This window comes from Leptonychotes weddellii, chromosome 10, assembly GCF_054177405.1.
Source record: "Leptonychotes weddellii isolate Sample4059 chromosome 10, ASM5417740v2, whole genome shotgun sequence".
Lineage (NCBI taxonomy): Eukaryota > Metazoa > Chordata > Mammalia > Carnivora > Phocidae > Leptonychotes > Leptonychotes weddellii.
The window spans coordinates 45,080,124-45,096,491 of record NC_138378.1 but is presented as its reverse complement, the minus strand read 5'-3'; the positions used below and the strand labels follow the sequence as shown (position 1 = coordinate 45,096,491).

General features: G+C 42.0%; 2 protein-coding genes across 2 annotated transcripts in view; both read left to right on the top strand.

The window, feature by feature from the left end:
• Window positions 1–16,368, top strand: part of GCC2 (GRIP and coiled-coil domain containing 2) — a 287,662-nt gene that overhangs the window by 78,607 nt on the left and 192,687 nt on the right. The gene's annotated exons all lie outside the window — the stretch shown is intronic.
• SULT1C2 (sulfotransferase family 1C member 2) overlaps window positions 1–16,368 on the top strand; it is a 33,727-nt gene that overhangs the window by 7,941 nt on the left and 9,418 nt on the right. The window contains 4 exon segments of the mRNA XM_081832299.1: window positions 7,401–7,598; window positions 8,263–8,389; window positions 11,819–11,903; window positions 12,366–12,491. Of these exon segments, the coding sequence (XP_081688425.1) occupies window positions 7,401–7,598; window positions 8,263–8,389; window positions 11,819–11,903; window positions 12,366–12,491 (536 nt within the window).

Below are 16,368 nucleotides of genomic sequence, written 5' to 3'. Positions count from 1 at the left end.
TTCTGGGGGAGGGGCCTGTTGCCGTGGTTTCCAAATGTCTTTGCCGGAGGCGGAATTGCCCCGCCCTTGCCCCGTCCGGGCTAAGTAATCTGCTCGGGTTTGCTCTCCAGAGCTTTTGTTCCCTGCGAGCTTTCCGTACAGCTTTGGAGGCGGAGAGTGAAATTGGCGGCCTCCCAATCTCTGCCCCGGAGAAGCCGAGAACTCGGGGCCCCACTCCTCAGTGAGCCCCCAGAGAAAAGCAGTCAGTCACTCCCGGCTCCCTGGTCTCCGGCCGCACTCCGTGCTCACCCGGCCTATGACCGCGCATTTCTATCTCTGGCACCCGACCCCGGGTGGAGTCTCCAAACCCAGCAGATCCCTGCGGTGTACTCCCGCGCAGCTCCTCCCAGGGGAGGAAGGTGAGTCTCCTCGGATCTGCCGCTTGTTGGGTCCCTGCTGGAGGAGCAGTGGCCCGACTGTGCCGCGGATCACAGTTCATGGCAACCCCGAGCTGAAAGCCCACGCCTCGGCTCCGTCTCTGCAGCCGGCTTCCCCGCTCTGTTACCTGGGAGCTCTGCCGCACTCAGGCAACCCTGGTCTTTCTGTGACCCCGAGGGTCCTGAGACCACACTGTCCCATGAGGGTTCCACCCCCTGCTTAGCCACCAGAGTGACGTCCCTCAGCAGAGCAGACTTTTAAAAGTTCCAATTTTGTGCTCCGTGGTTCTATCACTTGCCAGAAGCGGCCGACGGAGGCCCCTCCCCCGCCGTCTATCCTCCCAAATATCACCTCAGATTCACTTCTCCGCACGTCCTACCTTCCAGAAAGTGGTTGCTTTTCTGATGAGAGAGTTGTTGCTCTTCTTTTCTTCGATCTCCTGTTGAGTTTGTAGGTGTTCAGAATGGTTTGATCCCTATCCAGCTGAATTCCTGAGAGGAGACGAAATCCAGGTCTCCTACTCCTCCGCCATCTTGCTCCGCCCCCATTTCCTGATATTTTAAAAGAAGAAACACTGCTTTGATGATATGGGCAATTCAGAAAGTACATTCACCTTGTAGTGTTGAATTCTCTTAAAGAAATACTTGAAATTTTAAAAAGTATTATTTTATTGTTTTTAAATACTTACCTTATTTGAGTGTTTAGCATTATCCCCTCCCCACTTATATACTTTTATATAAACACCGAAAAGAAATGAAAAGGATCTATTCACACAAGAACTTGCACATGAATGTTCATAGGAGCATTATTTATAAGAGTCAAAATATTGGAAAGAGCCCAAGTGTCCATCAACTGCTGAATGGATAAAGAAAATGTGATATATACATAAAATGAAATAATATTCAGCCATAAAAAGGAATAAAGTTCCCACATATGCTATAGCCTGGATGAGCCTTGAAAAGATGACAAAATTGAAATCATAAGATTAAGAATATTATGAAAGAAGTCAGTCATAAAAGCCCACATATTGTATCATTCCATTGGTATGAAATGTCCAGAATAGACAAATTTTCAGAGACATAAAGGAGATCAGTGGTCACCTATAACTGGGGCGGGTGGGAAGACTGGAGGAGGTATCTAAACGGTACAGGATCTTTTTTGGGGTGATGAAAATGCTCTAAAATTTATTGTGGCACAAATGTATGGACACTAAAGCCCCTAAATTGTACATTTTAAGTAGGTCAATTTGTGGTGTGTGGGTTACATCCAAATAGAACAGTTACATAAAGGAACCAAAAAGAGCAATGATATCACCTTGAAGGTGTTGGCTGACCAACTATGCAGTGAGGAAGAATGACAACAAAGAACCCAGAGCTACAGGTAGGAGGAAGTTTATCAAAAGTGGCTTTAATTCTAAATTCTAAATTCAAGAATTTTCTTTATATACCAGAGTGAGCAAACTATGGCTTACCATCTGTTTTTGTAAATAAAATTTTATTGGACCAACCATGGCCTGTTGAGTGTTGTCTATAATTGCTTTCAGACTGCAATGACAGAGCTGAGTGGTTGTAATCACCACTATATGCTCAGCAAATCCTAAAATATGCACTACTTCCTCCTTTACAGAAAAAGTTGGCTAACCCCTGATATATATTATATAGGGTGAAGCCAATGAAGGTTTTTGAGAAGATAACTCTGCTTGCTGCTTGGAGAATAGATCTGATAGGGGAGAAACAAGCAGAATGTGCTTGTCCTGGACACAGACCCCCAGAATTCTGTGTACCACCTCTCCCACCAGCGGTCACCCTCTGCTTGACCCTCTGCTCATCTCTGCTCAGGGCTATACGATGGAAATTATGTAACTTCCACCTATTCTGAGACTAAGGACACAGGACGTTTTGTTTGGTTGGTTAGTTATTTTAATTGAGACATAACTGACATACAACATACATACATTGTATTAGTATCCGGTGTACAACATAATGATTCCATATACATATATATTTGAAATAATCACCAAAATAAGTCTAGTTAACATCCATCACTACACATAATTATACACAGTACAGTATTATTAACTATAGTCACCATGCTGTACAATACATTCCAGGACTTACTTATTTTATAACTAGAAGTTTATCCCTTAGATTGTTTCCATATCTTGGCCATTTTAAATAATGCTGCAACAACATGAACATGCTGTTTGAGTTAGTGTTTTATTTCCTTTGGATAAATACCCACTAGTAGAATTGCTGGATCGTATGGTAATCTAAGTTTGAGAGAGTGCTCTGTCCTCTCACTGTGGCCTGATTTTCATGGCAGGGTGTTCATTCAGTCATTTCCTCCCATAGTTGGGAATGAATTCACCTTGTGTTGCACTTTGAACAGAAACCCAACCCTGACTCTGTACCTAGGTGTTGTCAATGCTATCAAAAGTAAACTCTTTGGTTGGGGCCCTAACAGGGTAATACCAGAAAGTGAATTATTGGATAAGAAAGCAGCAGCAAAACTGTGCAAGACTGTTGAATCACAGATCTGTACCTCTGAAACAAATCATACATTATATGTTAAAAAAAAGAAGATAACAGAAGGGGAAGAATGAAGGGGGGCTATCAGAGGGGGAGATGAACCATGAGAGACGATGGACTCTGAAAAACAAACAGGGTTCTAGAGGGGAGGGGGGTGGGAGGATGGGTTAGCCTGGTGATGGGTATTAACGAGGACACGTTCTGCATGGAGCACTGGGTGTTATACACAAACAATGAATCATGGAACACAACATCAAAAAAAAAAAAGAAAGAAAGAAAGCAGTAGCAACATACAGGCTACAGCATTGCGAAGAATGTGGCCACATCCCTCTCTGGTGGGATCAGTGGTGATTGGACCTCCATGCTGCCAGTTTATCCCAGGTCAAGATGCTCAAACAGCCTGAAGGTGAAGACTGGTAAAAGTCTCTAAGGAAAATCTAGATCTGGTCCCTGACTTCCTTGCCTGAAGATACACTGCTGGCCTTTAAACACCAACTGTAAGTAATCATAAAAACGGAGGAAGAATGTATTTGTAGCTCTTCCTTTACTTAGTCCTTTAAATGAAACGGATTAAAACATTGAAAATGAAATATTTTATTAATTTTAAAAGGGGGGTAGGATTGTTAGCCACTTAAAAAACAAGAATAAAGTTCTAGTGGACTTGACTACCAAAAGAAATGTTTTTTTTTTTACTTCTTTTATATTTTATTATTTTCCACCTTTATTGACATATAATTGACATATTACATTGTGTAAATGTAAGGCATATAGCATGTTGATTTGATACACATATATTTCAAAATGATTACTACCATAGCATTAGCTACCACCTCCATTATGTGACATAACTACCATTACTTTTTGGAGGAGAGAAAATTTAAGGTGTACTCTCTTAACAACTTTCAAATTTATAATACATTATTGTTCACTATAATTGCAATGCTATACATTAGATACCCAGAACGTACTCATCTTATAATTGGAAGTTTATACCCTTTGACATTTTCTCTATCCTGCAGCCCCTGGTAACCACCATTCCACTCTGTTTCTAGGAGTTCAGCTTTTTTAGATTTCACATATATGTGAGATCATGCAGTAGTTGTCTTTATCTGACTTATTTCACTTAGCACAATGCCCTCAAGGTCAATCCATGTTGTCACAAATGGCACCATTTCCTTCTTTTCTCATGACTGAATAATATTCAAGTGTGTGTCTCCCATCTTCTTTATCCATTCATCTGTTGATGGACACTTAGGTCATTTCCATGTCATGGCTATTGTGAATAATGCTACAAAAAACATGGACTACAGATACCACTTCAATATTCTTTTTTCATTTTCTTTGGATGTATATCCAGAAGTGGAATTACTAAATCATAGGGTAGTTCTATCATTAATGTTTTGAGGAAACTCCATATTGTCTTTCACAGTAGCTGCACCAATTTACGTTCCCACCAACAATGCACAAGTGTTCCTTTTTTTTACATCCTTGCCAACACTTGCTATTTCTTGTCTCTTTGATAATAGCCATTCTAATAGGCATGAGGTGATACCTCATTGTGGTTTTGATTTGTATTTCCCTGATGATTAGTGATGTTGAGCATCTTTTCATGTACCTGCTGGCCACTTGTAGGTCTTATTTAGAAAAATGTCTCTTCAGTTCTTCTGGGAAAGAAGTGTTCTTAAAAAGTGATATTTTTCCACACTCTGAACTATCAGAGTATCCTTTGCACTTAACATATAAGGCCACAAAGATGAACAAACAATTCCTTTGGAGGATAAGATGAATCATAAGGGATTTAGAAATGTGGCCCAGAGAACATATGGGGAAGGGAGTCAGGGGTAGGCTGTTCTGTGAGAAAGTATCTGAGACTCTTTGTGCCCAAAAATTGAGCCTGGAGCTCTGACCTCCAAAAAAGTTACCCAACCTACAATATTCCTCATGTTGTACCAGTACTGCTACTCTACATTCACCAGGAATCTAAGCTATAGAAGATGGACTTAAAACATGGTGTAGTGTGTTTAAAAGACTGCACTAGGGATACAGCCTGCTAGGGTTCAAACTGTGGCTCTGCTGCTGTGATCCAGCATGGGGTATTTACCCCTCAAGTGCCTCAGTGTCATCGTGCTGTGACACAACAGTAGCAGCCACCCCACATTAATTTAGAGGTCTAAATTAAATAGTCTGTCTTAGGCTCAGGTCATGATCCATGACCCTGCATCAGGCTCCCTGCTCAGCAGGGAGTCTGCTTCTACCTCTGACCCTCCCCCCTCTTGTGCCCTCTCTCTCTCTCTCTCAAATAAATAAATAAAACTCTTTCTTAAAAATTAATTAATTAATTAAATAGTAAAAAATGTGAAATTCTTAGAACGGTGCCATTTATATGGTAAGTCTTATATTATTATGCCATCATCACTTAATGTCATAAAAAGATTTCAATTTAGGGTGCCTGGGTGGCTCAGTTGGTTAAGCGACTGCCTTTGGCTCAGGTCATGATCCTGGAGTCCCTGGATCGAGTCCTGCATCGGGCTCCCTGCTCAGCAAGGAGCCTGCTTCTCCCTCTGACCCTCCCCCCTCTCATGTGCTCTCTCTCTCTCATTCTCTCTGTCTCAAATAAAAAAATAAAAGATTTCAATTTAAAGAAAGGAAGCTGCTAAACAATGAACTAAGGTAGTTTATTCAAGTTTGTTCACCAGAACACTACACCTTGAAGAACTATAACTATAATGTCAAAACAAAACAAAGAAACAACAACTCTACTCATATTGGCTGACATCCAGAGATAAAATACCAGCCTAGGTAAGTCTGCTGTGTACTTGGGACAGCCAACGACTATAACAATTTCTGGAAAGAAGTATATCAGAGTAGGAAGTCCTAGAAGAACTGAGGCCGGAGAAACAGCAGCAGTGACCAAGACCCTGTCACTGACCCTATAAACTGTTAGACTGAGAGGGACAATGACCCACTACCATGGGAGTCATCCACATTCTACCTGTTGTGAGGCACCAACCCAAAACATGTTCCTGAAGTTCTTCCTTCAGAAGTCAAAAATTCCGCCCTGCAGTTTACTCTCCACAACCTGTTTCTATGAAATTACCCCATGTACTCTGAGGAACCAAAGTAAACCCACCATATTTATTTACAGAGATCCCCTAGTTCTGCTGGTAACTTTGGTTTCAGATGCAGAGCTGAGAAGCATTAAAAAATAAAAAAAGAGTATGCTCTGGAGAAAAATATCATTATATTCTGATTACAAAAGAACATAAAATCAGTAGAAAATTTGGAAAATACAGAACAGCAGAAAAAAAAGGCACCTGTAATTGGATCCTAGTTACTCATCATCCCAAAACATGATAAATCCTGTCTTTTTACTTTTACACATTCTGGTGGTTGGGTAGTTGCATTTGTGATTTAATTTTTTATTTAATTTATTTTAAATCTTAATTTATTAATTTATTGATTTGATCTATTTCTCCAGTAATTACTGATGTTAGTATCTTTTCATGTATTTCTTGGCCATGTCATTTTTGTGAAGTATCTGTTCAAAACTTTTGCCCATTTTTCTCTTGTATTGTTAGTCTTTTTCTCATGGACTTGAAGGAGTTCTGTGTATAACCTGGATATGAGTCTTTTGACAAATACCTTCTCCTACTTTGTAGATTACCTTTTTACTCTCTTAACATGTTTTTGACGAACGTAGTTCTTCGTTTTAATACAATTTTGTAATTGTTTTCCTTTATGATATATATTTGTTTTAGTCTATTTAATAAAGTTTGGCTTTTACAAAGGTCATAAAAATGTCCTCTCATGTTTCCTTCTAAAAGCTTTATTGTTTTACTTCTCACATTTAGATCTACAAACCACCTAGAATTGATTTTCATGTATGGTATATGATGAGGTGAGAATTAAGCTTCTTCCAGCTGGATATCCAATTTCCAACACTATTTATTGGAAAGGTCATACTTTCTTCTTCTCCATTGCAGTGACATGTTCTTCGTAAACCTGATGGCTGTCTCTATGTGGTTTTGTTTGTAGACTCTCTCTGCTGTCTCATTGAACTATTTGTCCTTGCACAAATACCATACTGCCTTAATTAATATGCTCTTATAATAAATCTTGATATCAGGTAGTTTACGTTAAAAGCATTCAGACTTTGGGCCATAAACAACCAGGGGATAACTTGATCTGAACTCAAAAAACTTAATTTATATGCTAAGTGCATGGGAGACCAGACAAAAAGAGGCCAGAAGTAAACAGATCTGCTAGAAAGTTCTGCAATGTTACACTTCATCTGCTGTGGATGTGCAAGAAGTAGGCATGCACAGTAGTTTCTAACTAAAAATTCTTTGACTTAAAGATTGTAAGCAGTTTATTCACTGCTTACAGTTGCATTCAGTAACTGTATGTTAAATTAATAACTGACATTGTTAACTAGGGTGCCTTCCCCATCCTTAGTCCAGCTTCAGCTGTGGATGATGGTGCTACCACGACCAGCAGAGAGCGTGGGGCAGGCAAAGCGTGCAGTGCCGGGCAGCTCTCATATTGGCAGAACCTTAGCAGGTGGTTGGAAATGAGGGACTTCACAGAGAAAGATTGTGAGTTAGTGCTGAGAACTTATGAGTCAGCCAAGGCTCCAAGATTAAAAGCACTGGAGTAAGTGAGGTTGTCAAAGAGAAGAGAGCAGAATGAAGAAAAATGGGTTGAGATTATAGAAAGAAAAAAAAAACTTTGGAAAACAGGAGGAAGAGGTGTCAGTGAAGAAGCATTATGAGATTCAGAGTCAAAGAAGACAAAAAGACATTAGCAGGAGGGGTGGTTAGGGTGCCTGGTTATACTTAAATACCAGAAAGAAAAGCATTGTGTCATAAATAAGGTTGCAAGTTGGCAGAACTGTAGTATCAGAGATTATTTAACACAGGGATTCAATTTCCAGATAGCCAAAGGCACAAGGGAATATAATCTGCCTCCATGAAAGTATGCCCTCTGTAGGACAAGGAAAAGTATAAATAAATACACACTTAGCTAGGCCCTAGACTTTGGTTCTGTCCTCTATGCATTTAGGTTTTACTGAATACAGTGTCGGAATAAAGGCAAGATGAACCAGCATTTTAAAGCACTTACTATGTACTAGGCAAGGTGTTTTCATTAACACTGCTGTTTTTAATCTTATAACATTAGTTGGAGACAGGAATTGTCACCCACATGCAGAAAGTGAGTCAGGCTAAGAAGCCAAACAAAGGAAGAACACTAAAGGAGCAAGAGTCTATTTGGAGCTGGATGCATCTGCTCCTGAAGCCAAGTTTCCACTTTCCCACAGGTCCAGGTATTTTAGATTCTCTGCCAGACAGAGTCGCTACAGCAGCGTGAAATCCAGGTTCTACTGCCAAGCTCAGTTACCGACAGGCGTGCACACATGCTGGGCAGTGAACTCGGAGGAAGGAATAGTATGTTTGTCCAAACAGCCCTCAAGTTTGCATAAACTCAAGGGAACTGAGATTTGCAGAGAGGTCAAAGCCACATTTGACCTTGTTTACATCTCTTCCACCTCAGGCGAGGTCACAGGTCTTGTTCCTGTTTAGTACCAGTTCTTACAGGAATGGCTCCAACTTTACTGCACTGATGGCCAGAGCACCACCAAAAGGGTGCTCCCTTACCTGCTAAAGGACCCGCGTGCCTCAGACACAGCAGTAATTTGAGCCTCTGCAATTGCCATACCCAGGGAACGCTGCCCTGCTTCCTTGAAATGCACTTTATGTGCCCACTGACCCTTGATCAGGCCTTTGGGCTGCTGATTTTTAGCTGGAACTTGAAGGTAAGAATATGGCTTAAAAAAAATCCTTAACTTACCAATTTTTTTTTTATTTTTACTATGGTAATGTAGGTACTGCTGTACAGATAGAAGTGATTAAAGCCAGAGACTATATTAAGGAACCTAAAAAATAAAAGGTAACACCATATCAAAAACTAATGATGTAATGTATGGTGATTAACATAAAATAAAATTAAAACAAAAAAAATAATAAAGGTATTTGTAACCAACAGACAACAACCTAACAGTGTAAAGCCTAGAAACTCAGGACCCAGAGGCAAAAATCTCCAAAATCCCTGTCCTATAATCCCAACTCTCCTTCCCACCCAGATCTTCCCCTACATGCTGAGCTTGTAGGGGATTGGAGGGGGGATTGGACCAGGTCTCTGAGCTCCAGGAGGAGTAAGCCTAGGACAAGTGGCAATTTTTGTGCCTTTGTGCCTGTAAAGGAAAAACTCAACCTGTGTTCTCCTTTATGCTACTTAAATAGCATACTTTATACTTCTGTGACCAGATATGGGTCGGGGAGGAAAGGGTTCCCCACACCAAGCAATCCTCAGATTCTCTGGATACTGGCAGTTCTACAATTTAACTCAATTCTGACACTCTTTATCTGGAGACAGCATCAGATCCCACAGGTTAAGGGCTCAGTCCCACAAGACTGCCCCCCAACCCTGACTTCAGATACCAATCACAAGTTCAGGTTATAGCATGTGTTTCTGACCAACTGCCTTTAGATTGAAGGTTCTCATGACCTCTTCCTTGAATTTGAGTAATTTGCTAGAGTGGTTCACAGAACTTAGGAAAACACTTTACTTACTAGATTACTGGACTATTATAAAAGATATAACTCAGGAACAGCCAGATGGAAGAGATGCATAGGGCAAGGTATGTGGGAAGGGGTACAGAGTTTCCATTCTCTCTCCAGGGACACCACCCTCCCAGCAGCTCCACGTGTTCATCAGCCTGGAAGCTCTCCAAGCCCCATCTTTTTGTGGTATATTTATACTATAGATTATATTTGTGGGTTCCCCTTAATATATATATATCAATATATATTTGAAAAAGACAGATGTAAATACATCAAAATAATAATTCCTAGGTAATGAATTTTTCTTCGTACATTTGGGCTTATTCCAAATTTTCTGGTACATATACATGCTCACAAAAAATGGGAGGGGTAGTTTTTTTAAAAAAAGAAAGTGGAATTTGCAGAAAGACACTGGCTACAACCCTGGACAAGTCATTGATCATGTGACTTCTATCTCCCTCATATTTATGAGTGCTAATTATTCCTTCCTAGTAAAATCATAATATGAATTAAAAGAGAAAAGAAAAGCTTTTTAGATCTAACATAGGAGGGCTGTATGGAATGTTAGTTCTCTTCCCTCCTCTCAAAGTTGATCACACAATAATTTCAGTATCACCCAAACTACTTTCTTTGACATATTGTCAACACAGCTGCTTCTTACACTTGAAATTTTTTTTCAGAAATGGTTCATCTTTCATTTTCTGAAACTTAGTCTCCATTCTAAGGGACTTGACTCACTCTGAAAGTAGAAGCCACCTTGAAAACAAACCTCACTACGTGGCACTAACTCCCTCTCACCCACTCCTTGGAAAGGCTGGGCCAGATTCTTTTATTCAATTTCCAATAAGTATGTACTATTACATCTCCTATAAGGATCCTTTCAGCTCTAAAGTCCTGGCACTTATTTTATGCAACAGTTAAAATGAGTTTGAGCACTAAGCCTAGCACATGGCTATCTCAATAGCCAATTATTCTGGAGTAATATGGCCCACTTCTCCTGGCTTCCTCATTTTGTGCATTTAAAGCAAAAAACCTGATTCTAAAAATAGGCATAAGATTTAAATGAACATTTCTCCAAAAGAGATATATGAATGACAAATAGGCACATGAAAAGATGCACAGCATCACTAATCATTAGGGAAATGAAAATCAAAACAACAGTGGAATATCATCTCATACCTATATAAGGATGGCTATCGTAGAAATTAAAAAATTTTGAAAACATGTACTTAATAAATAAAATAGGTAATAAACAGAAAATAACAAGTGTTGGCAAGGATGTGAAAAAATTGGAACACCCGTGCCTTTCTGGTGGGAATGTTAAATGGTGTAGCTACTATTGAAAACAGCATGGCAATTTCCCAAAAACTTAAACGTAAAATTACCATATGATCCAGCAATTCCAATTCCAAAGAATTGAAAGTAGGATCTCAAAGAGATATTGGCATACCCATGTTCATAGCAGCATTATTTGTAAAATCCAAAAGTTGGAAGCAGCCCAAGTGTCCATGTATAGATGAATGAACAAACAAAATGTGGCATATACACACATGGAACATTATTCAGCCTCAAAAAGGAAGGAAATTCTGACCCATGCTACAACATGGATGAACTCTGGAGACATTATGCTGAGAGAAATAAGCCAATCACAAAAGGACAAATAGTGTGTGATTCTCTTTATATGCAGGACCTAGAGTAGACAAATTCATAGAGACAGAAAGTAGAGGGGATGGGGGGAAAGGGGCAATGGGGAGTTAGTGTTTAATGGCATAATTTCATTTTGGGAAGATGAAAAATTCTGGACATGGATGTTGGTGATGGCTGCATAACAATGGAAATGCACTTAATGGCACTGAACTGTGTACTTAAAAATGGTTAAAATGGTGAATTTTATGTTATGTGTATTTTACCACAATTGTTTTTTTTTCAATATTTTATGTATTTATTTGACAGAGAGATAGAGAGAGAGAACAAGTAGGCAGAGAGGCAGGCAGAGGGAGAGGGAGAAGCAGGGTCCCCGCTGAGCAGGGAGCCCAATGCGGGGCTCGATCCCAGGACCCTGGGATCATGACCTGAGCCGAAGGCAGCTGCTTAACTGACTGAGCCACCCAGGCGCCCCTACCACAATTGTTTTAAAAGTCCCTTCTATCCTCTGCCCTCATGGACTCCCTCTCCCATTGCAAGACAGTATGGCCCTGGCTACAGCGTTGGAGGGACAGCTACAACTGAGAGGTTGCAGGGGTCCCCCTGCAGGCTAGCACTGTGGACAACTGGAGCCACATCCAGAACTTTGAGGCCAAGCCAGATGATCTCCTCATCTGTACCTACCCTAAATCAGGTGACAGTGGGGCCAGGGGGACAACCAGACTCCGGCTTGTGGAGTCAGCAAAGGTAGCTCACATCAGTTAGAATCCCCCTTCATACAGTGTTTGCACTCATTCAAGGAGAGCTGCTCCTTCTCACCATACCATGATGAGGTGATCTCGGGATGCTCGTGTCCTGGGTTTATCCAGGGTCAAGTATAATTGTCCCTGGTTAGAGGACCCAGCCTGCTGGGCTCTGTCACGGGCTGCTCTTGGGTGACAGTGTCATGTACTTTGCCTCTGCTGCCCCTTCTCTCCATAGAGACCTTGTGGGTTTTTCCCACATGAACATCCATCTGTTGTAGCTGACAGGATCCTGACCTGAGGGGAGGTTGAACCAAAAGCCATCAGTCTACATGTCCCCTTTTCTCCCCAGGACACTTAAGACTGATTGTCTAACTGGTTTCTTCTTCTCGCCCTTTCCACTTGGGCCCCAGGGACCACATAGATTCAGGAAATTGTGGACATGATTGAGCAGAATGGAGATGTGGAGAAATGTCAGAGACCCATCATTCAACACTGCCATCCTTTCATTGAGTGGGCTCGGCCGCCCCAGCCCTCTGGTGAGAGCTCCTCCCTTCCTGTTCTGGCTCCTTTCTCTCTCTTCTTTTAAGACTTTATTTTTTAGAGCAATGTTAGGTTTACAACAAAGTAGAGGCAGAGATTTCCCACACACGCACAGCCTTCTCCATTATCGATATTCACCCCTCCCCCAGGTGGTGCATTTGTTACAATTGATGCCCCTACACGGACATGTCATAATCACTCAAAGCCCATAGTTCACATTAGGATTTGTCCTGGATATTGTATATTCTATGGGTTTGGACTAATGTACAATGACCCGGATCCAGCACTGCACTACCATACAGAGTAGTTCACTGCCCTAAAAATCCTCTGTGTGCTACCTGTTCACCCTCCCTACTCCCCAATCCCTGGCAGTCACAGATCTGTCTCCACAGTTTTACCTATTCCAGAATGTCATAGAGTTGGAATCATATTGTATGTAGCCTTTTCAGACTGGCTTCTCTCACTTAGTAATGTGCATTTCAGTTTCCTCCATGTCTTTTCATGGCTTGAGAGCTCATTTCTTTTCAGTGCTGATTACTATTGCATTGCTTAGATGTGCCACAGTTTATTTACCCATTCACCTACTGAAGGGCATCCTGGTGGCTCTCCTTCTTCCTTTCTCTTCTTCTCTATCCTGTCTCTGTCTTCTCCCCTCTGTTTTGTCTCTTTTTTCTCCTCTCTCTCTTGCTCTCACTCTCACTCTCATTTCTGTCACCATGTGTTTCCTCCTCCTTTCTTCCTCTTTGATTCTTTCTACATATTACCTAAGGTTATTTGCCAAAAGTGAATCACCAAGTAAAAAGGAATCTGCCTTATTTTCTTCTTAAATGCTCCCTCTGCTGCACAGAGAGGTTGGAGAGCTATTTATGGAACAATTCACTCTTCTCCTTACTCCACCCATACAAATGCTCAGTGCAGTCAAGGAAGTGCCAGATAATTAGCAAACATAATGCATTTGCAGCCAACTATTTCTTTCTGTAGGGAAAACTTTTTAGGGTAATACTCAACCTAGAAATTTTTTTCTTCAAACCAAAAAAAATGACAAAAAGACAACCAGAAGGCAAAAGAAGCCATTCCAGGTAACTGGCAGCTGCTGGAAGCATTTTACAGAACAAGGATAGGAGGAAGGCCTACTTCTCTATGTTTCAGGTGGAAACACACCTAGCTAGAGCTACAAAATTATAGGCAATACAACTCTAGTGTTGAAGTATAACTTGGAGCAATTGTGGATAAAAGTCTGATAAATCTACGAATGCCTTGAGATAGAGAAGTTCTTGATCTGACACCCATAATACCTGAAACCAGCACAAGGGTGCATCCAAGTTAGAACAGCCTTGAGGCATTTGCTTGTCCTTATGGTTCTATTTACCCAGCTGCTCAGACTCCTCTGGTCCTCAGTTCCTGTCTGTCTGGTTGACCAATAGCTTAGCAATCCAGTGCCCGGTCTGACCCCTTTTCTGAACTACCTGTGGGGCTCTGACCCCTCCACACAGGGCCCTCTCTGCCTGCTTAACTGTAATCCCACTCTGTGTGTAGTCAGGGCCTTCCATTTTTGTTGGTGTCTGGTATTCTGATCCCTTGAGCAGCAGGATGGTATAATGGTTAAGGACTACCAGGGTTTAAGTCCTGATGCCACCATCTGCTCAGTGACCTTTAAGAAGTTACTTACCCTCTCTCTGTTACAGTTTCCTCAGATGCAAGGTGTCAGTAGAATTAGTGCCTACCTCGAAAAGTCATTGTGAGGATTAAATGAGTTAATGTGTGTAGAAAGCTTAGAGCAGTGCCTAAGTCTAAGTGCCATAATGTCTCCTACTCTACAGAGTAGATCCTATTTACGTGTTAGGTATTACTGACCACTTCTTAGGCTAAATCTTTTGCCCCACAAGGGCATATGTTCCCTGGGTCATCCACGCCCAGCTTTTGATCTCACTTCTACATCCCACTGTGCCACCATTGTCTTACCTCTGACAGTTTGGGACATTAAAGAGAGAACAAAAAGCCTAAGCATGATTTCTAGTGAGACATCCTTGGCAGTGGGGGGCAGAGTGTGCAGCCACTAAGTTAGCATAAGAAACAAGATAGAATTTCTCTCAAGGCAATGCCAGCAGCTGCAGAATTCAAGAAAGGATGATAACCAAGAGCCCAGCATGGCACATCATATACAAAACAAGATGGTTCTTTAAAAACCAAGGTGCCCCATGTCCAAAAAGGTGACAGTTACAGGCTTTATGGTCTTTCCAGCTACAAACAGACAGAGGCCAGGTGGAGACTCGACTGGGCAGTGGTTTTATTTCAGGGTAGATGGTCCCTGCCACCAGAGGTAAGGGCTACCATTAGGAGGGCAAGGTGGTTGCTGAAATAGACTAATGGTTATTGGCCAAGTATACCAACCACCCTCAGAGGGTTCAGGAGTGGGTGGACACTGCTGGATGTAGTGCAAACTTGTGTCCCACATGGCCAGTCTCCCTCCCAGGCCTCCTTCCACACCCCCTGCTCCAACTCTCAGCTACAGAGCTATTTGACATCAAAGGTATTGCATATGTGACCTAATGAGAGCAGGGCTGGGAAAACTTTGAAAAGGGGTGTGTGTGTGTGTGTGTGAACTAACTGTATACAGGTTACAACCCCCTCAGCTCAACAAGTATTTATAATACATGCCCTGGACTGCACTTCTAAGACTCCACACCTCCACTTGCCCTCAATAATTCATGGTCCAACAGAGGAGGCAAATGCAGACTATATGGTGACAAGCAGTGGGTATGTTGGGTGGAGGTTAGCATAGGACACCATGGTCAGGGTGAAGAATGTGCTGGAAGACCAATGCCTGGAGAAGGTGACACCTGCAGTTACAAGCGGCTACTGCTGTTGCTGTGTCTCTCCTGCCAGACTGCAAGCTCCTTGTGCAGATGAGAAGGGTCAGAAATGACTCCATTGGCCGCCTTCTTCCACAGGTCAGGCTCGGGAACAGACTTTGTAACCTCAGGTGTTTTCATGGACACTCTCTCCTGCACTTCTCGACCCTGAGGCTGAGCACTCATGGCAGAGTGACAAGGGAATGAGACCATCCCAACCAGCTCTTCTGGGGACTGATGTGAGACAGAAAGAGAAGAGAGTGAGAGAGAGAGAAGAGAAAATGTATAATTTACCTGAACCTGTAAAGAAAACATTGGTGGAATGCTCTATGTAAAGCCCTAAACCTGCAAAATCTCTCTCTGCTCTAGGGGTTCTTTGGCAGCAAATTTTGAAGCTGGAGGCCAGTCAAGCCTGCCAGGAGGACTGCATGTAGAAGAGGAAAGCCCAAGTCTAAGCAGCCTCCTTCCCACTCAGGGGTCACTGGGCCCTGGAACTGAGGGGCAAACATGCTCAGGTCATCACAACCTTCCTCTCTCTTCTTCCTTCTCACCTGGACCCCTGGAAAACCTCCTTAGTTTCTTGCATTTAAAGGATGGTTATGCACTTAAAGGATGTTTGTGATGTTTTAGTCAGATTTTGCAAGTGTTTTATAACAGGAGAGGTCTTCATAGTATCTGGGCCACCATATTGCTAACAGTGGAAGTGTCTGGAGAGACTCCTAAAGAGCGAGCCCAGAGATGTAGACAAGAAAGATGAGGGGCTGGGGCGCCTGGGTGGCTCAGTTGGTTGAGCGACTGCCTTCGGCTCAGGTCATGATCCTGGAGTCCCAGGATCGAGTCCCGCATCGGGCTCCCTGCTCGGCAGGGAGTCTGCTTCTCCCTCTGACCCTTCCCCCTCTCATGCTCTATCTCATTCTCTCTCTCAAATAAATAAATAAAATCTTTAAAAAAAAATTAAAAAAAAAAAAAAGAAAGATGAGGGGCCTGGAACAGCAGGACAAATGTAAATAGCTCTGAAAGG